This window comes from Microtus oregoni, unplaced genomic scaffold, assembly GCF_018167655.1.
Source record: "Microtus oregoni isolate MIOR12 unplaced genomic scaffold, Mior012 000055F_ref0000237, whole genome shotgun sequence".
In the NCBI taxonomy this organism is placed as follows: Eukaryota; Metazoa; Chordata; class Mammalia; order Rodentia; family Cricetidae; genus Microtus; species Microtus oregoni.
In genome coordinates, this window is record NW_024543831.1 from 12,844,170 (window position 1) to 12,866,073 (window position 21,904).

Sequence of the window (21,904 nt, forward strand, 5' to 3'; positions counted from 1 at the left end):
CGGGGTTTATTCCCAAGGGTATGGCGGCAAAGGTGAAGGGGCCCGCAGGGGTCTCGCGGCCCCCGCAGCTGGCTCGCTCGCCGGCTCCAGTGGGAGGCTCTGAGCAAGGGCCCGCCTTTAGGGCAGCATGGCCCAATCAGCGACAGGCACGGCGCTCCGGGCACGCCCCCGCCCCCACGGCCATATAAGATTGGGCCTGGCGGGCTTCCGCAGCGCAGTGCTCGCCAGACATCGGACCAGGACTGCCCAGAAGCCCGGCCGCCGCCTCCTCGGCCGCCGCCACTGCCGTCGTCCCCCGCCCCCCCACAAGCAGCGCCGCCCCTCTGTGGACGCCCGCGAAGCAAGGCTGCCAAGCCCGGGCTCCGCCTGCCTCGTTCCTCGCTGTTTTCCCCGTCCTCGCCGGGCGGGCGCGATGCGGCTGGGCCCGAGGCCCGCGGCGCTGGGGCTGCTGCTGCTCTACGCCGCGGTGGCCGGCGCCGGCAAGGCAGAGGAGCTGCATTACCCGCAGGGCGAGCACCGGGCCGATTACGACCGCGAGGCGCTGCTGGGCGTCCAGGTGAGAATGCCAGGCAGGGTTCCGCACCGCCACGGGCTTTGTCCAATGACAAAGCTGGGCGGCCAGGCGAGGCCTTGGCTGGGGCGGCCTGACAATGGGGGCCGGGCGGGGCTCCGCTTGCGCCCTAGGGGCCCCTGAGGCCTGTAAAAGCTGGTGGAACTGTTGCAGCTCCAGAGCTAAGTCCTTTCTATTACTGGAACTAAGATGTCAGGATCACTTAAGGTGGTAGGGGGACGTATTGAAGAGAAAGTGTGGGTCATCCTGAAACCTTTGGGGCCAATGAGGCATGCGGTAGCCCTATTTCCCTCCACCATTGTACCCCACTGATTGTAGGACTTGATTCTCCTGTGTGTGATTTTCCTCCCTAAAGGAAGACGTCGATGAGTATGTTAAACTTGGCCACGAAGAGCAGCAGAGACGACTGCAGTCGATCATAAAGAAAATTGACTCGGACTCAGATGGTTTTCTCACTGAAAGTAAGGACTGTCTGGCACCGCCAACAATGGAGAAAGCCCTTTTTAGGAGATTAGTGTACATTTAAGAACAGTGTTGTCTGTTGAATATAGATTGCTGGTGGTCCAACAAGCTAAAAGTACTGTGGTGTGGAGGATGGGTCTTATACCTGGAAGTCAGGCTACCGAATAAAATCAGTGCTTTCTCCAATGGTACGCAAACATCACTGCCCATAATAGGATAAGTTTGCAAGTCATACCTTGAAACACCCTCTGTTTCACATCACTTTCCCCATTGCCCTTAGTCGGATCCATTTTAGAGACATTTGCCCAGACCCTTCTTAAGACTTCACATGATACAATAGTACTCTTTGAGTATGTAGAATTTTAAGAATCTGTTTTTATTAGTTTATTATAACAATAAGCAAATAGAAAACATTCTATTGCATTGGATTCTATTTATTGCAATATAAAAAATGTTGGTGCTGATGGGGCCTTAGACTCATTTATCTCTCTTCACAGAGAAAAAGAGACTGAGGTACAAAGAGGAAAACCTTATTTTCAAATAAATGGTAAACCTAAGAGTAGAATTCAACTATCTTAGTCTTAGTTCAGCTTTTAATGTCCTCAATTCAAAACAAACAACACTAGACTGCTTTTAGGTAGGCTGTTAGGCAGAAATGGAACACACAGATGATTGAGAGAGTGTTCTGAATAAATTGCTAGCAATACCACTCCCCCCCCCCAATTTGGTTCAAGTGAATACTGAATTCCAGGTTGATCCTTTGAAGGCTCAGAAATTTGTTATTGTGACAGTAAGCTGTCTGCGGTGTCGCTTTGTTGGTCAGCATCCAGATAATGAAGTTAGCGGAGAGGGAATTACAGTGTGTGCTGTCACTAAAGTCACACTGGCGCAGTGATGAAACCTCTGAACTGATAGGGTAGGTCTGTCTTTGGTTACACTACAGTAGACAAATGGAGTTGATCTGGAAAACTGTAGTACTTGCTGGAATCTAGATGTATTTAAATAGTCTGGTTCTTCATTTACAGGTAAGAAAATAAGAACTTGAAAGGTCAGCTCCCTCTTAGGGCCAAGTTGAACTGTGAGCCTGCGGTGCTGGTCCTGTCACATTCTGTGTTCTACTGTGCTCCACTAAATCTTTTAGAGTAAAGACTTGTGGTCCTTACGGAAACACAAAAGCCACTTGAGGACCCTGAAGAGAACTTTGCTGATTTGATGGCCAGGGCTGGGAGTCTCTGAAGCTGGGCCCAAAGGCCCTGAGGCAAGCTTAAACCAGGGAGTTAAGGCCAGCTTGGGCAACAAGGAGAGAGACCCTCATTTTTTTTTTTTTTTAAAGTTCTTAAGTGGTAACAAAACACCATAGTTCAAGCTCTGAAGCCAAAAGTAGGTTAGAATCTTGACTTGGTCTTTCTGAACCTCAGTTTCTTTAACTAAAATAATGATGATTATAAGTTTGTTCAGTGTGTGGTTGCATGAAAGTGATTAGGGTTTTGGGGTGGGAGGTAGGAATCGCCTTTGCGTGTCTGTCTACCCGAGCCCTTACAGACCAGCAGAGAAGCACCAGTCTTTAAACCCAGTGCTGTGTGCTCATTCTCTGCTCGCAAGTATTGGTCGCGTGCTCCTTACCTGTTTTCTGTGATGCAGTGTAATAACTGCCTCTATGAAGACATTCTTAAACATTTGTTTATCTGAAAATGGGCATTTGGAATTTAAGAACTTACCCCATTCCTTCAGGTACCAAGAGAAAACAGGCAGTTATGTAAGAAAGGCAGAAAATAACCTTGCTACTTTGTTAAAATTTCTTCCAAATGGCTATGATGTTTAAAGGAACTATACCGTACCAGCATTTCTCTGCTTTGGGGCAGAACTTGAATACCTGTTCACAATTTAAGCCATATTTACAAACATACCTTGATTGAGGTATGATGGCCCCCAATTGTATCCAGTCCCAACACTTGGAAGGCAGAGCCAGGGGATCTCTGAGTTAGAGGACCAGCCTGGTCCATGTAGTGAGTTCTAGGCCAATCTGACTACATAGTAAGACCTTGTCCAAAAAAAAAAAAAAAAAAAAGGAGCACACAGTAAATATATATATATATATATATATATATATATGTTTTTGTTCAATTTATAAGTTAAAGGAAAGCTTAAACCTTTTATAAATAAAAAACCTTTTTTTTCTCTAATACATAGTAAGGTATGTAGCCATTCAAATACCTGTGCTTAGGAGACATATGCACAGCTCTCTCCACCTCCTCATTTTTATCGTACTATAGGCCAGTTTTCAGGTTTTGCAAACATGGAAGTTACTTTTTCAAAAAAAAGTTCAGAAATCGTGACTCAGATGGGAATTCTTGTGAACATTCTGTGTGCTCGGCAATTCTCACAGGTGAGCTCAGTCAGTGGATTCAGATGTCTTTCAAGCATTACGCTATGCAAGAAGCCAAACAGCAGTTTGTCGAGTATGATAAGAACAGTGACGGCACTGTGACATGGGATGAATACAACATCCAAATGTACGACCGCGTGATTGACTTTGACGAGAACACTGCTCTGGATGACACGGAAGAGGAGTCCTTTAGGCAGGTGGGTCCACCCTGTCTCTGTACTGTTTGAGTGAGTACAAACAGGCTGGGGTCCTAGACAGTTGCCTTGTTCACTGGGCGGCCCCCAGTTCCACTTCAGTGGTTGCTTTGATTGTTTCCTTGTAGCCAAATGTACACTCTTAACTCTGAGCCAAAAGTCTCCCTGCACCTGTTTCCTCTTCACCTATTTGTCCTCCTTAAGTGCATTGCGGTGATACTAATATGTATCCCAGTATTTTATCTTTAAAATAATTTAACCATCAGCTTTATATCATATTTACATATTTTATTGCATATCCCTATCCTTTAAAAATTATATGAAATAAAAATGTAATTGTAGCAAAATATATTATTTTCCATTATCTTATTTTTTTTTTTGTCGTGATTCTTGTGGAAGTTAGAGAACACCCTTGGGTGTCAGTCTTCACCTTGCCCTTTGTTTGAGACTGGGTCTCTTGTATACTGCTGCATGTTTCCACCTTCACTGTAGAGTTGCGGTGATTGCAGACCATCATGTCCTGCTTTACATGGATCTGAACCCAGGTGCTCACACTTTCATGGCAAGCCCCTTACCCACTGAGCCATTTCCCCTTACATCTCCCCTTTGTACATTTTTTTAAATGGTATTGAAGATTAAACCCAGGGCTGTGTGCATTTAAACAGGCACTCCACTATGAGCTCTATCTCATGCCCATTTCAACCTTTTTAAAGAGTTTTCAGTAGTGTTGATTATATTCCTCTTGTTCGACCAGTTCGTCAAACTCTTCATTTTGCAAAACTGAATTCTGTGTACCCATCGTGCCCATTAAACAGTAACTCCTGTTCCTGCTCCCACCATTCAATCATGAATTTGCCTGTCCCCAGTCCTTCATGGAAGGAAAATCGTGTTTGTCTTGTTTATGACTGCCTTATTTCACTTAACATAATGTCCTCAAAGTTTATCCATGTTTTAACATATGCCAAAATGTTCTACCTAGAAGGGGCATGGTTTAAAAAGACCAAATATCTGCCTGGCAGTGATGGCTCCTTTAATCCCAGCACTCAGGAGGCAGAGGCAGTCAGATCTCTGAGTTTGAGTCCAACCTGGTCTATCTACAAAGCAAGTTCTAGGACAGCCAGAACTACACAGGAAAACCATGTCTACAAAAACAAACAAAAAAGACCAAATATTCTAATGTGTATGTATGTGAGAGAGAGAGCCATGTCTTCTTGAATTTTTTTTGATTCTTTGGAATTTTCATACATTTATATAATGTATTTTAATCGCGTTCACCTTTCGTTACCTCCCTCTGATTTCCTCTAGTACCCACCTTATCTGATCTTTTCCCAACTTCATATCCTTCTATTCAGTTGACTCCTATAATGAGTGTGGTATACAAATCTCTCTTCTAGCTCTTGCTTTTGCTTGTCTTGGGTACATTTCCAGAAATAAGATTGTTGGAGTAGCTCTGTGTTTAGTTTTCTGAAGGTACTACAGTATAGTTTTCCATAGTGCTACCTTTTTATAATAACTCACTTCTGAAGGTCCAGTGATTTTGCAGTCTGTTGAACGTGGAATTTTATTTTATTTTATTGTTTGTTTTGTTTTTTTGAGCCAGGGTTTCTCTGTGTGTACTTTTGGCTGTCTTGGAACTCGCAGAGATCCACCTGCTTTTGCCTCCTGAGTGCTGGGATAAAGGTGTGCGCCACCATAGCCAGCTGAGTTTTAGTTTTTTTTATTTTGTTTTATTTTTCGAGTCCGGGTTTCTCTGTAGTTCAATTTTAATTTTTTTAAAGCAAATAAATAGCTTAAGCAGAAATGAGAACTATTTTTATTAAGAACTTTTTAAGACTTGAAGGAAATCTGTTAAACCAAAAGTATATCAATATAAATGACTGTGTGCTTGAGAAATTAACATTCCAAAAGCATTTAAAAAAATTTTAATGTAGAAAAGAATAAAAATAAAAACAAATACTTTGTTGTAAATGATATATCTCAAAAAGGTTAAGGTGACTAGAAATCATTTGAGCCTTTCTGCTTTATTTGCATATGGACCTCTAATGGTCATCATTTATTATTATATGTAGTATTTATTTTAGAATTGCAATGGCCACGTAAACGATATAGGCTACCACTGACTCCGACTTCTTTTTTTTTCTGCTACTGACTATTCTCTTTTTGTTTGTTTGGTTTTTTTTGTTTTGTTTTTGTTTTGTTTTGAAACAGTGTCTTACTGTGTAGCTCTGGCTGGCCCAGAACGCTCCATGTAGACCACTCTCCCTCAGACTCACAGAGATCCACCTGTCTCTGAGTGCCTGCACTAAAGGAGGGCACCACCACTTCCTGGCTTGAAGGCTGGACCTGCCCATATGTCACCAGTGTGCAGGTGAAGGGTTTCATCCTCCAAGCCAGTCTGCCAGGTTTCATAGCCAACTCTACCACTTAACAGTTGCTAAACCTCCCTTACCTCAATTTCCTCATCTCTAAAAGTGGGATAATCCCCACTGAGGATAATAATAATATGGGAAAACAATATATAGTAGCAGTTGGAATGATGAGTAGTTAATTTCCAGGTGAAAGAATATTATAAAGAAGCAGTACCTGGGAGGTGGCATCAAGAAGATCTCAAGTTAGAGGCATGACTGTTTGGGGCCAGCAAGATGGCTCACTTGATAATGGTGCTTGCCGCTGAGATTTAAGACCTGAGTTTCCTGGTGGATGAAGAGAACTGAGTGTTACAAGTTGTTCTCTGACCTCCACATATGTGCTATAATACCACCACCACCTTCCAAAATAAATAATGTTTAAAAATGTAATGAAGAGTTGAGAAATAGCATAGTCGTTAAGATCACTTGTTGCTTTTCCAGAATACCCAGGTTCAATTCCCAGAACCCACAACTGCAGTCCCAGGGATCTTCTGGCCTCTGTGGGTACCAGGCATGCATATGGTACACAGGCATACATGCGAATAAAACACCCATACACATAACTTTTCTTAATTTAATGGAAAAAAAAAGACCTGTTACATAAACAGAAGAAACCTGTACAATTCACAGAAGTTTATATTTAATAAAAGTGTTTAGGCATTTGTTAACTACATCAGCTATACGTTAGTTAGGATTTCATTTGTAGGAGAAAGATAGACTTTTGTTTCCCTTTTCCTTCTTTGAATCTTTGTTTCTAGCACCCTAAGGGAAATGTAGGTCAGTCTTTTCTCCTGGAGAGTGCTGAAGAGAAAACACATGGCAATGAGACTGATAAGGATTTTCCTCAGCACTGTGAGATTTCTGGGACTTTTCTAAAAGCCATGATACGCTGCTGTGACCTTCCTGCCAGGGAATAACAGAGACTTCAAATACGATATTTTAAAACTACTAGTTAGGTTGTAATTTCCTGCCTGTTTCCTATTTTCACTCCTTCCCACATTCTTTGTACCACTCCAAAGAATTACTGTCCCACTAAAAAATATGTATCCCTGGGCACAAGCACCTGCATACATGAACACATGGAAAATATGTGTTTCTGTATTCTGGGGAAGGAGTTTTATATAAGACATGATGGCATTGACATTAAAGTTTTAATTTTGAATAGATATATTGCCCATTTACAGAAATACAAATGCTCCTTTTAAAAGATGTCTTGTTCAAATGCTGTACTCCCATCAAGTATTCATTACATGTTGCTGTAAGGCCAATTTTTTTTTTTTTTTTTTCGAGACAGGGTTTCTCTGTAGCTTTTGGTTCCTGTCCTGGAACTAGCTCTTGTAGACCAGGCTGGCCTCGAACTCACAGAGATCCGCCTGCCTCTGCCTCCCGAGTGCTGGGATTAAAGGCGTGCGCCACCACCGCCCGGCTGTAAGGCTATTTTTTAAGAGTGAATTAAGGGGCTGGAGAGATGGCGCAGAAGTTAAGAGCATTTACTGCTTTTTCAGAGGCCCTGACTTCAACATCTCCATATCTTTGTAACTCCAGTTCCTGGTGATTGGTTGTCCTCTTCTGGCCTCTGAGAACTCCAGTACTAATGTGGTACACATAAACTCCCGTAAGCACACACACATAAAAGTAAATATATGTTAATAACTAGAAGTTGAGTTTTTTTTTAAAAGAATGAGTTAAATGGATCTTTTATCCTAATGGAAATGATATAGCCCCAAATAAACACTTGCTGGTAGGAATCCTATTGGCTATTATTTGACCAAGAATATTACTATCTTTTTGTTGTTCTAATCATACTTTTTTTAGGATTTGATCATTTATAACCTTCCAAAAATTGGTGTAGAATGTAAGATAAACCCAGAGAGAGTGTACATTATTCTTCAAAATATAAAGAGTCTGGGCATGGTGGTGTATGCCTTTAATCCCAGTACTCATGAGACAGAAGCAGGCAGAGCCTTACTAGTTCCAGGCCAGCCAAGTCTACATAGTGAGACTCTGCCTCAAAAAATAAATTATAAAAGATGAAGCCTGAGTCAGTTACAAACTAAAAATTAGACAAGAATAAAATAGTCATAAAAAGCAGATATCTGAACAAAATAAAATCTCTATTGAAACCTAGTAGAAAATCAAAACTTCATATCAGAATATTAATAATCTGTAAACAGATGTGCAGTAAATGAGGACAATGACCTTAAAATGTAAGCAATGTATAAGTATCTTGATCAGAGATAGTAATAATATATAACACAATATAAAAATATATCCTAAAAATTATATCAGTATATAAAATGTCTTAAACGGGTAGAAACATGTATGCATACAATCTGACAAAATAATTTTGCATAGGTGTACAAATATTGTAAACAGAAATACCCTGTAATTTGAACTTGTGTCAGTTCTCACAGGGCCTCGGTTTTGGCCCTATTATCAAACCATGTTTTTAAGGAGAAAATACGAAGGACAAAGCTGATCCCTGGAATTAAATATAGGGGTGTAGTAGGCAAATCACATAAGCCTTGTATAATACCATCCATGGTATAAGTAAAAAAGATGTTGGACTCTTGGATTATTAAATTATCTGTCATTTTGACCTTTTAAATTATAAATTTAACCCTATATAAATCTTACCTGTAACAAGTTGGAGTAGGTGCAATAACCCTTACTGGCCAGTAGGTGTCGCAGTTGTAGCCACATGGCTCGCTTGAACAGTTTGAATTAGTTTTTACTGAAAAATACACTCAAATTAAAAGCAGTTATTTAGTGTAAATTACAGACTGTGTGCTCCACGGAGGTCCCTGACTGGTCAGCAGCCACACAGGGACAGCAAGGCAGCAACACTAACAGAGACACCTGGGGAAGCCCGCACCCTGCCTGAGCTTCTGTGGTGCATGGGGAAAGCTGGACCCACAAGCCAGCCACAGTCTGCCAGTGGCGCAGGTGTCTGGAGACCCGGAGCGGCTCCTAGATGCCACCGAGGCTAACGGCTACTCAGGGCCATGGCAAATGCACCACGTGGATCCTGGCAGCAGCTGACCAAAGCTGTGCGGGACCCCAGCCCCAAGATTTGGTTGGGCGCCGTTAAAAATCAATGCAGATCAAAAAATACCAGACTAACTACAAGATAGACCAATTATAATTTTCTTTATTATAAGGGGCGAACTCACAAAACAGGAATGGAAAGTCCAAGCTCAGCTATGTAGCGCAAAAACCACAGAGAAGGGGTGGGGAAGGGGGGAAACCTCAAGCCACAGGTACCCAAAAGGTCATGCCCTAACCTAATCCCACCTCTTAAAGATCATTGGCTGACAAAGATTCCCCATCAATTGTCTTAATTTACAATTCAAAATACATATATTCACTTCTTTAATATAAGGCATTTTTAAGAGACTTAAAGTTTTTTTATTTATACATATGGGTATTTTGCTTACGTGTATGTCTGTGTACCATGTGCATGTCTGATGTCCTCAGAGGCCAGAAGAGGGCATTGAATTCCCCAGGAACTGGACTCACAGAAGATTGTGAGATGTCCTTTGGGTACAGGGACTCAAACTTCTGTTCTCTAGAAAAATAGCCAGTGCTTTTAACCACTGAGCCATCTATCTCCCCAGCCTCAATAGACAGCTTGTTGTGGAGCCTCAGACTTGTGATCCTGCTGCTTCAGTCTCCCAAGTGCTGGGATTACAAGTGTTTCCAGCGGTTGGCACAGTCAATCGCAATCAAATGGCCATGAAATATGACACTCCTCCAAATGCTTTCCTCTTCCTCTCCTTCCTGTGTCCTCCCTCCTTCGCTTCTTTCCATAGGCAAATCTAGCCAAAGTTAGCTCACTCTGCTAAAACATGGAATTTTTTTTTCTCCAGGTTGAAGAGCTCTTTCATAAGGAAATCAAAACATTTGGTATTTCGAACAGTGATTTATTCAAAAAGACTTAGTTGACTGTACACAGGACCTCAAATTCTTGTTTTTCTTCTTCTTCCCATATTAAACCTGAACATTAAACATAAATTACTTGATCTAAAATATTTAAAGTTATGAAACATAAATGCAGCTATTTGGAAACATTTTTTCCTTGTTATAATTGAGAGAATGTGACTGGCTTATACAATCTAAATGTTTAGAAACCAAATTCTTTAAGGGAGCTGTGAGCCTCCTCTGGGTGTCAGTGAAACACCTACTGTTTAAGAAAATAATTTCTGAGTAAGCTATTCTAAAAAAAAATTAACAGTGGTAAAACACAAATTAAAAATTGCTGAGAGCATTTGTAATTACGCTTTAAAAGACAAAGTTTACTGCATGCAAGTTTTTAGAATAGAAGGCTATTCCCCAAAATATTCAAAATAGAAAGTGTGTGATGTTAGGAATATGGCTTTCATAGCTGTTGGTTACAGAATTATCCTCGAACATTATATCAAAGGCATCCCTGCCCCTAATTGCTGAATCATTTCTGTACTTGAACATACTTTAAAAGGAAAACAAAAAGTGTTTATTTAGCCTCCAGGATAAGATGCCATTAAACCTTTGGACTGTTTACTTCTGAATACATAATTACCAGAATGAAGAGCCTACTAAGAGCAGACCTCCATCAGTAGTAAGAAGAGGGGTGTCTCAAAATAAGGGATTATTCTTCTGAAACATATTTTTGTTTGAGCGGTTTTGTTTCTTGTTTTTTTTTTTTTTTTTTTTTTTTAAAAAAAAACAGGGTCTTTCAATGTAGCTGAGACCAGTCTGTATCTTATAGACTGGCATTAAACTCACAGAGATTCGCCTGCCTCGGCCTTTTAAGTGATATTAACACATTTTTGAAAATCATTTAGAGGAACCAGAAACAGTTTTAAAAAGCTCTACCAAGATTATAATTGGTTGTCTTAAGTTTGTTGTTTTGGAAGTATTCCAAAACTACTGGGCTGAATTATTGAGGTCTAAATATCTGTGGCTTTTATCAAATCATGTAATCTCAATTACTCTGTCAACAATATAATACTTTGTTATTTGGGCTTTGTTTTTTCATTTATTTTGAGATACGGTCTGACTTTTTAGCACAGGCTCACCCCAGAGTCCTGATCCTCCTGCCTCAGTGTCTGGAGTGCTAAGATTCCAGGTGTGTGCCACCACCCCAGGCTAACACAATGTACTCAGTACACGTCAGGGTTACTATTCGGGTTACACAGTAGCAGCTGTCATACAAATTTCTTAGTAGAGATTTTTGTACCAATTTTAGAGAAGAGGAAACCAAAGATGTTAAGCAGCTTGCCCTGAATGCCATAGTTAATAGTGTCTTGCTGCAGCCAAGGTCTATAACCATCTGACTGTGGTGCTCTGTCTCTGTGTTGCCAATATGGATGTTTGTGATTAGCGCCACCCACTTCCAGAAGGCTATTATAAAGTTAAATGAGATGATGTATGAAAATGTACTTTAAATCTCACATTGTGTGCATTTTTCAGTGTTTTTCAAAGCTGATATACTGAGATCCCTAAATTTACTCTTTTTTTCCCCCTGCAAAGCTTCATTTAAAGGACAAGAAGCGATTTGAAAAAGCTAACCAGGATGCTGGTCCTGGTCTGAATCTGGAAGAATTTATTGCATTTGAGCACCCTGAAGAAGTTGATTATATGACGGTAAGGAGCAAGTTTAACAGCATTTTTGAGTGACTAAAACCTACTTGCTAAGTTATTGAGAATGAGTTGTGAAACAAACAGTTTAGAGGTGAGCAGACTCATGTTCAGATGCCCCCCTCACATAAGACTGAAAGTGGTGAGGGCAAGAGAAGGGTTTTGTTCTCAGTCTGCGTATATGAGCAGCAGGCTTCCTCCGGCTGCCTCTCCTCTCATAACCATTACTTCCCATCAAGGCCTTTCCCTCCCTTTCAGAGTTTTCAGGCCTTTTCTAGGCTTTTGATGTTCTTATCAGTAGAGTGCTCATGTAGTTCACACCTTACTTATGAGAACTTCTGGTCTAGAAAAGTGGATCACATTTTGATTGGTTTTCCGAGGATGGGATGCTTTTTTGATTTCATACATAGTAAATGCTCTCATTCCCTGAGTACCTAAAAGAAGTGCTAGTCTGGGAATATCGTTCAGTAGCCCGCAAAGGCTGTCGTCCCCAGCACCACAAACAAGTGATGGGTCAGCTCTTTTTTGGGGGTCAGGGGGGTTCAAGACAGGATTTTTCTGTGCAGCCCTGACTGTCTTGGAAATCACTCTGTAGACCAGGCTGGCCTCAAACTCACAGAGATGCATCTGCTTCTGCCTCCCAAGTGCTGGAATTAAAGGTGTGCCCACCACCACCAGTCAATGGGTCAGCTCTTTGACACTGAACTGTTGGATTCTGGTTTAATTGTCCTAACACTAGTTGAGCCCCTGTGTTTTAGCAAGTTTCTTAAGAAGCCTTACTTTCCATCATATTCATAAGAAAAAAATTTAATGATAATACATATGTACTGAGAGCTGTTGTATAGCATAAGCCAGCTTTGTGGCTTTATTTTCTGGCTATTTTATGGAGGGCAGTGTAGCTTTTGTTGAGTGGATAATGACCAGAATCTGCTGTCTTGAATAACAAGCGGGCACATTTTTCTCCATAGTTCAGTGGCAAGACTGTGCCATTATGCCACTTTTCTTGTCATTGTGAAGTTTCTAATTTCTTGGCACAAAGGACATGACCTAGTTTAAGACCAGTGCTAGGTGGGATTTAAATGCCAAAGCTTAGCTGGGTCAAGCTAATTGAGTTCTAGAAAAGCAGGCAGAGAATACTGGACCTTGACTTTTTAGAGAACAAGAAGCGGTTGACTGAGGATGGGGAGAGCGGGCGAAAGCAATTAAATAATAGTCATTATGTAATAGAAGCCTGGCAAGGGCGCAGTATAGATTTCATCAACGTTCTGAAGACTGCAATGCCAATAATGTTGATTTACAAAATTAGTGTTAAGAAATAGAAAGAACCCTGAAGTTTCCAGCCTGTATAAAAGTGACAAAAGCTGTACCTTTGACACCGTGGGATACAGCAGACGGCGCCCTCCTTGGTTGTGCTTTCTGTGCTGTGTTGGAGCTGATGGCAGCACATGAGATTTGTGATCACAGTGTGGGGTCTCACTGAGAGCAGCATCTTTGACTCCTACTTACCTTGCTTATTTTTATATTGCCTTTTCCCCCTTTAAAGGGTATGTTGGGTATAGAAAAAGACAGGGATACAGGATCAGTTAGGTGATTTTTACTGTAGATTCAAGTTAGAATTTAATTTGAAAGGTATGTATGTTCTATTTTTGTGGTACTGGGAATTGAACATGGGATTTTGCATCTGCTATATCCCAGCCCTTATAAGTTATGTAAACTGGCCTTGAACTCACTGTGTGGTATGGGCAGGCCTTCAATTTTCAGTCCCCATGTCTCAGACTCCCAAGTTGCTGGCACAGCTGGTCTTCTCCACCAGGCCTAGCTTTAAAATATTTTCATTCATATTGCTCTAAAAATTCCTTTAAAGTATGGCAACATAACTAAAATCTGTTGTAGCCTATAGCCCAAGGATATTACTTGAGCGGTGGAACTACCATTTTGATCAGTGATTCTTAACTTTTGTTAGATTACCAACTCCCTTGTTTAGGACATGATTTAAAAATAAATAAATAAATAAACTGAAGTGCTATCCCAGAAGAAGTGTAAATAGACCTACCACCCAAAATATTAGATTATATTTTTATGAGATTTTCACATACTTTATCTAAAACTATTCCTTTGGTTCCTAGCCTTTTCTATATGTAAAATGTATACAGTTTGGTTTTTAAAAGAACAATATTATATATTTCAGTGTTACTTCATAAAAATATAGGTGAAGCCCTGGGATTTGTCCAGACTGGAAATTTGAGAAGACAGTTCAGATACAAAGTCCGGATTGAGAGGCATAGGGAGCAGCAGGTAGGGAAGAAATGAGAATCATAGTGCGAAGCCTGAGAGTAGGCAGGCTGGTAATTAAAGAGAAAAGCAAAGCTCCGTGACCAGCACAGCACAGATATAGGTAAAGGACCCAAGGTCAGAGGGTCAGAGTCTTGATGATGCCAGAGCTGAGACGTGAGCTAAGGGAAAGAAATACTCCACATATGAAACAGATGGAGGATTGGTTGTTTGGTAAGAGCTTGAAACAAGTGAGGAACGTTTAGAATAGTGAATGATGTAGGTTTAGGAGCCATAAGGGGACTGAATTTGGAAGTCAAGAACTGTAGTTGGTCTTTTTTATCGAATTTTCTTTGGACTACCAGTTCCCAAATAATGACAGACCAATTAGTTATGAAAATTTGGCCTTAGCTTAGGCTTGTTTCCAACTTAAATAAACCTGTTCATATTCATCTACATTCTGCTACGTGGCTTATTACTTACCCTCTAAACTATACATCCAACTCCCACATCTCACTGACTTAATCCCCTTCCCACCACACGCCTCAGATTCTTTCCAAGTTCCTTTCCCTCCCCGGAAGTTTTGCCTATCCTCTCCTGTCCAGCTATTGGCCATTCAACTCTTTATTTTAGGCAGAGACACATCTTCATAGTCTACAAAAATATTATCTGAAAACATTTCCCCTTTTGTCTAAATAAAAAGGTTTTAACTCTAACACAGTAGAACTATACACAGTAAGAACAATTATCAGGTGAGAATTACATTCACAATATCCAGTCCACTAGTATTTGGCAAATTTTGAGAAAGTACTCTATTATCTATCTATCTTATCTTGAGTTCAAAGTTTTGTACCTAAACCACTTTGTATCATAACTTGTATTACCAGCCTAAAAATACCCTTTTAGACTTTAAAACATTTTTTTAGATAAACCACTTTAGCTTTTATATCTCTTAACCTTTATAAACTTTACATCCTTTTTTGCGAGTTTTTTTCCTTAAAAATTTGGTAACAAAACTGTAAAACTAACTAATTTAGTCTTCACCCCCATCAGAGACCTGAAAAGGATAAAATATTACCTGAGTAAACAGGAAGTGCAGAGCTAGCAACTTCAAAACTATAGAAATGACAGAGACTGCTGGCTGCCTGGACAGTCACCCAAGGTTCCTCTGCAATGTTGGGCCATCCATCTTTGGCCTAAAGGCCTAGAATATTTGACAGACTTTTCTGTAAAGCAGGAATTTTGAAGGACTGTCTGGCCAAGTTTGACAAATGCCTTCTTTTGTGTCCTGCTTGTGCAATTTGGACAGTATACTGTCAACAGTTGAAGCAAGGGCAGTTTCTTGCCCAGTGACTAACTTTGCTACCTTGAAAGCAATCTCAGTATGGAAGTTCTTCAGTGCCCATCTATCTTCTCAGAAGTGGATTGGTGCTGCCATATGCAGACGTGTCTCACTGTCAAGAAAAGCCTTATGTTAGTAAAACATCTTAAATGTCATATTTTTTTAGATCTCTGAAGTATTTGAAGATCACCTCTCTATCTAAAATACATATTTAATCTTGAAAACATACCTAACATGACTACAAATTTGATTGTTACAGATGACTACTAACCTGCATTTCTTAATTTCCTAAACAGTTTGTAATAATAGCTTTTAAGGATTAGAACTTTACATTTTCAAATGAGCTGTATAGATACAATACCTTAAACAAGAGGAGAAATATGTATACAGAACAACATAATAAAAATAACCTTACATTTGTATCAATATACAAAAATCCATATCATTGTAAATATTTCAGATTAGTAGTTGCTTTATAGTTTAAAATTGATTCAATAATCTACATTTTTATCTTATTATTCCTTTATCCCCCCCCCCTTTTTTTTTATAAAGAAATCTCAGAATCTAACCTCTTTTGCTTAGGTTCCTCCCTGACCATGACCAGTAACAATTTGCAACCCATCCCCCTAAATAATGACAAACATCCATAACCCACCAAGCAATCAAAAACTACTCCTTCAACCTCTTGGGAATGGGGGTGTCATGTTCTTAAAATTGCTTCCTGTTGTTTGGTGGTGATGGCATCTTTGGTGGTCCCTGAGAAAACTGAAATAATAGTCAAGCCTTGGGAGAGCTAGCTGTATCATTTGTTGTCCAGTCTTGATGTGATAGAAAGGTACAGAGCTTAACTGAAGTCCTGACTAGAGCAATCTGTGAGGCTGGATCATCTCAGCTAGCTGCTTTGAAGTTGTTTTAGATGTAGATTTTTTTAAAAGATTTATTTATTTAGTATAGTGTTCTACCTGCATGTGTCCTTGAAGCCAGAAGACACCAGATCTTATTACAGATGGTTGTGAGCCACCATGTGGTTGCTGGGAATTGAACTCAGGACCTCTGGAAGAGCCGTAAGTGCTCTTAGCCTCTGAACCACCTCTCCAGCCCCCTAGATGTAGATTTTTGAGGAAACTGCAGCAGAAGCTTTCTTAGAGGCTGGATCACCTAGACTACTTGTCTTCATTCGTGTCTGGCACTTTTTGTTCTGAAAACACATAAACTTTTTAAGGTAGCTTATATATCTGTATTAACACAAATGTGGAATATGCAGTATGCCCAAATCATCTAAAGATGATTTTTCTTCTCTGTTTGAGCATGTAAAAGGCATCTGTCAACTTTATAAGTTGGTTTGGACTGCATAACCAAACTGTAATATAAATTTCCATCCATGCCATGTGAAAGGTTGGCATGTAATAATAAGTCATGAGGACTCTGTAGCCAACAAGATTTATCACATCTCCAGTCTCAGAGCTGCTCCCATGTAGAATGATCAGCATATACGTCACCTGTCTTTTATCTTTCTTGGTTTCTTCCTTCCTGTCTGTATCAAAGATTTTCAGGAGGTCTCCCCCAGTCAAAACTGATCTTTATTAATTTTGTGGAAACAAAAGCATAACCTCTCTCCTAATCAACACATTTCCTGACTTCCATTCTGAAATTAGGACAGCCTTAAAATGTATAGGTTTGTTTAATTTAGTAGTTTACATGATCTAATGTCTCTCAGCGATGTTTGTTCACTCATCAGCATTCAAAAAATTCAAAGTAGGTCCAGATGCTCTGTGTACCTCCCATCCTTACATGGCTTATTCCTTTTTTAAAAAAAAAAAATATTACTTTACTCTTTCTTTAAAGAATTTACTTTCTTGTTTTTAAACTATTTTTTTAGTTTATAAATGTCTATACCCATTTTTTCCCCTTTCCTCAGCACCTCAGCACATTTTCAAGCACACTGTACCTGTCATAGTATGTTAAAAAAAAAAAAAACTCTTTTTTTTTTTTTTTGTCTGTACCTGGCTTTTTGCATATCTATAGTTTTCTCTGACCACATGAGCCAAGCCTTAAATGACCAAGCTATCTTCTGCATGGCTCTGCTTAGCACATGGCGCTGGTAACCGGCTCTGCCTCCCTCAGGTACATCCAGCAGGCTGCCCCACTGGTTCTGGACTGTAGCTGCTGTTTGCCCTTCTGTGAGAGTCAAGCAAGAAGGTGCATTTACCTGCTCCAGTTGTGAGAATTGGTGGAACTGTGCTGTAGCAAGTGTTTGTACCTAAGGCTGTGTAGCATACCAGCTACTTGAGTGCTCAGCTGCACAGCAGGGCCTCTTAAAGGAGCCACACCTCTGTATGCCAGCCACCAGGTCTGCTTGAGAGCATGGTTACTATGGCTCCATGTTTGGAACTTTTTTCTGCTTTTGCAGGGCCTATGTGGATATATGTGGCTGCACATTGGATGCCAAATATAGTCATTTCATCAGACTCTCTTTGACCCGTCAGTCCCCAGATAATGACACAGAGACTTAGCCTTAATTATGAAAGCTTGGCCTTAGTTTAGGCTTGTTCCCAACTAACTCTTAAAACTTTATAAGAACTCATTTATATTCATCTGCATTCTGCCATGTCACTTACCTCTCCTCCATACAGGTATGTCCAACTCCATCTCTGTTTCTCTGGCCCATTCCCCCATGCCTCATTCCTTCCAGGATCCTCTCTATTCCCCCCAGAAGTCCTGCCTATCCACTCCTGCCTAGCTATTGGCCATTTAACTCTCTATTAAACCAATCAGAAGGTGCTTTAGGCAGAGACATATCTTCACAGTGTACTAAAGATTATCCCACAGCTGTTCCCACGCTGAAGAAAGAGCAACATCTGTGTGCTGAGGAAGGTCATGATCTTTGAGAGCCTTTACTAGATTGCAGAGCTAGTGGAGGGGGACTGGGGGTAGTCAGAGGTGTATTTTTCTTTCATACATTTTAATAAAAAATATTATTACTTCCCTCTTCTCTTTCCAACTCCCTTTCCTCTAACTTTTTTCATGCTCCCTGGGACACTCAGATTGATAACTTCTCTTTCTTGGTTGGTGTAGCACATATATGTATATGTATGCCTAAGTATGTAAGTACAAACCACTGACCACTTTGTATTGGAGAACCAATTAGTGTGCTCATCCCTGGGAAAAGGCTAATTCTCAGTCTCTCAGCAGTCATTAGTGTCCTGTAGTTCTTTGTCTAGCGGTAGACCCCATGAGACTTTCAGAAATGTCTTGAGAGGGAAGAGAATATACAGAAAGCAGGAGCCTGTGTTTAGTGCTGAGGTTGTTTATGAAAGTGAAATAGAATTCTTCACAACACAGGAGAATAAAGATGTATAATTTACAATCACTCAGTACTTGGGAGTCTATTCTTACTTCTGAGTTCCAGAATTTACAAACGTTTTCCTGCAAATCTGAGCAGCCAGAATGATTGTTTATGAGGAAGTTCTACAATAGGATTGGTTAAGATGATAGCATTGAGATGTTGGTGACAATGATTCTTTCTTTTGAATAAATATCTGATAGGAGTTCGTCATTCAAGAGGCTTTAGAAGAACATGACAAAAATGGTGATGGCTTTGTTAGTTTGGAAGAATTTCTTGGCGATTACAGGCGTGATCCAAGTAAGTTGCCCAAGGGTAAGGCAGAAAGAGTGGGGTTGGGATTATGGAAGTAGTGATGTTTAGTGAGGCTCTGTATGACAAGAGGAACCACACGGGCACTCCCAGCTTACCTGACGTGCTACTGTGCTCATTTTTATTTCCATGTATGTTTCAAACATTTCCTTCCCTTTCTAGCAAATATAATGTTATTAAATGTTAATGTAAATTAAAAGGAGGAAAGAAGACTGTCTTTAAACAAGCTCCTATGCCGCTCTATGTAGATCTTGATAAGTGACATAAAATACTGCAAGTAGTGTAGGCTAGATGAAGTAAGTTTGACCCTAAGGGGAATTAATTTCCTTTCTTTAAGCTGTTGTCCATTACCAGAATTGTTGCTTGCAACCTTTAAAAAAAATGAGGTTTTAAAGTTGTTTTCCTGGCTTGTTATTGCAAATGAAATTTAAATAAGGCATTGCTGTATATGAACATGTAAAACAGTCAGTAGTCACGTGCTGTATATCAAAATGCTACGCTGAGCTGGGCACGTGGCTGTTTTCAAAGTGCTGCCTAGCATGCAGGAGACCCCTGGCTTCTAGCCTCAGTACTGCACTAACCAGGCATGTGGCACATCGAGTGCAAAGTCATCTTCAGCTACGTAGGGGGTTTGAGACTAGTCTGTCTAGACCCTGTCCCAAAACAACTTTTTAATTAAAAATAAATGTTACCCACTTAAAAATTAGGAAAAGTAGAAATCAGGATAAATAGTAACACAATAAAAATTCTACTTTATTAAGGCTGAGTTATTTAGTTAATATCTCATCTTTGGAAATCTTTACATATTTATCCTTGTTTCAGAATTTTTCTGGTAAGAGTTCTGTTTCATTGGGTTTCTTTTTGTAGTAAAGTTTAAATTCACTTCCTTTATTTTAGAGATATATCAAGCTTCTTACTGGTTTGTGATACTCTTAATGTATTTGTGGGTTTGTTTTTGCTTTTTTATTAAGCTGCAAATGAAGATCCAGAATGGATACTTGTTGAGAAGGACAGATTTGTGAATGATTACGACAAGGATAATGATGGCCGGCTCGATCCCCAAGAGCTTTTGTCATGGGTAGTGCCCAATAATCAGGGCATTGCACAAGAGGAAGTAAGTATTACAGAATTGCTGTTCTCCTTCCTAACATACAGTTTGTGTTATTGATAGGAAAGGAAGCTGGGAATCTCCATCCAAAGAAAAAAGAAATGGAATTACTTAGGATATATTGTTGTGCTTTAAATTAAATGATGAACTTTCATATTGTCAAGGAGACAAGGAAGTTAAGATTATATCTTGTCCTGATCTTCAGACACAGTCTATATGATGACAGTTTGTGTCATACCTTTGGAGGCTCAAGTGCATTGCACCCTGTACTAACCTGATACTGACCCTGTGTGGTGATGCAGAACCCAGGACAGATTAAATAAGGGGCTGATGAGAGAAGCAGTAGACAGACATAGGGGCATGTATAATAGTTTACACGTATAATGTATATCATGTTATAATGTATAATAGAGATGTAGACATTAATGAGTTCTTGGTATAACTAAGTGGTTTTGACAAGTCACACTAAAATGTGAACATTTTGTTTAAAAGACTTATTCTGGACACCTTTTGGTTTGGTTTATTTTAAAGGCTCTTCATCTAATTGATGAGATGGATTTGAATGGTGACAAAAAGCTGTCTGAAGAAGAGATTCTGGAAAACCAAGACTTGTTTCTTACCAGTGAAGCCACGGATTATGGCAGACAGCTCCATGACGACTATTTCTACCATGATGAGCTTTAACTCCTAAGTGTGCCCAAGTGCAGGATGGGTCCTTTTGTAGTTTGCTACCAGCTTTACTTTTATGATAAAATATCGATGTTGTATTTTACACTCTTAAGACTTACCATATCAAATCTTAATGTAGATTATCATTTTGGGCCTTCTAGAAGAAAAACAAAACAAAAGTTGATATTTATTTCAAGATTTATTGAAGGAGTAAAACATTAATATCGTGCCATATGACCACACAGTCTTTCCTAAGTACTCCGTCTGTTGTAGTACTGTGCTGTGGAATGATTGAGTTCTGTTTCCATACTTGAAAAGATGGAGGACTGTAGACATGTCTAAACAATAGTGTTTAAGTAGCATGTGATGAAGCGATCAGTTTTTGTTCTGTACTAAGTAGATTTACTTTTGAAACTGACAAAGGACAGTGTTTTTAGGTTTAGTGTTATATTTTAAAACCTTTTAAGGAACCTTCAGGAGGACTTAAACCTCACGTAGATGTTGGGAAGTTCTACTTAATTTTAAAATGGTTTCTATAAAGGGTTTTGTCGTATGAAATAGAACTTTATATTTTTGCATATGTATAGATAGTAATTATATTTAATGTATAACTATAGCATTATGGTGAATGGAAATTGACATTGTCCAGACTCTTCATTTTTGACTGATTAAAAATAAACTGTCCTATCTTTTTATATGTTTGTTTTTTAATTTTTCCAGATAAACTTTAAATTTAGCACAGGGTTCATTTTATTTTACATTATTCATTCCTTTATTCAGGTAGTGAATGGTCTCAAAACTGTTAATTATTCTTGGTGTATATTCTTATTTTGCCTTTTTTTTAAATAAAAAAATATGTTATAATTGAATGTACACCTGAGACATTTTCAGTTGCTCTTATGTTGAGTGTGATTTTGCATTTTGGTACTAAAAATGTTTTTGTTTTGTTTAAGATGTTAGTACTCAAGCCCAGGGCCTCTTGCATTCTAGACAAATGTTTTACTACTGAGCTAAAAATTATGTAGGCTGAGAGCCATCCTCACTGAGCACTTATTAAAACCCAGACAGCTGGTTTTAATCTCATTCAGGAATCAACATACCTTTGTTAGGGTGCAGAAAAGTGGGTAAGGAATTAACTTTTTGGACTTGTGACATACAGATCCCTTCTTTGTGGGTGAAAAGTCAGTTGGAGAATTTGTTAATTATTTTCAGGCTACCA

The 21,904-nt window shown here is 39.6% G+C and overlaps 1 protein-coding gene across 1 annotated transcript; it reads left to right on the top strand.

The window, feature by feature from the left end:
* Positions 1 to 207: 207 nt before the first annotated feature.
* Positions 208 to 21,380, top strand: Rcn2 (reticulocalbin 2). The gene is made up of 7 exons (XM_041638644.1): positions 208 to 556; positions 927 to 1,032; positions 3,420 to 3,616; positions 11,533 to 11,646; positions 18,800 to 18,896; positions 19,880 to 20,022; positions 20,548 to 21,380. The coding sequence occupies exons 1-7, from the start codon at positions 413 to 415 to the stop codon at positions 20,698 to 20,700; spliced, it is 954 nt and encodes a 317-aa protein (XP_041494578.1). The 5' UTR covers positions 208 to 412; the 3' UTR covers positions 20,701 to 21,380.
* The last annotated feature ends 524 nt before the right edge of the window (positions 21,381 to 21,904 follow it).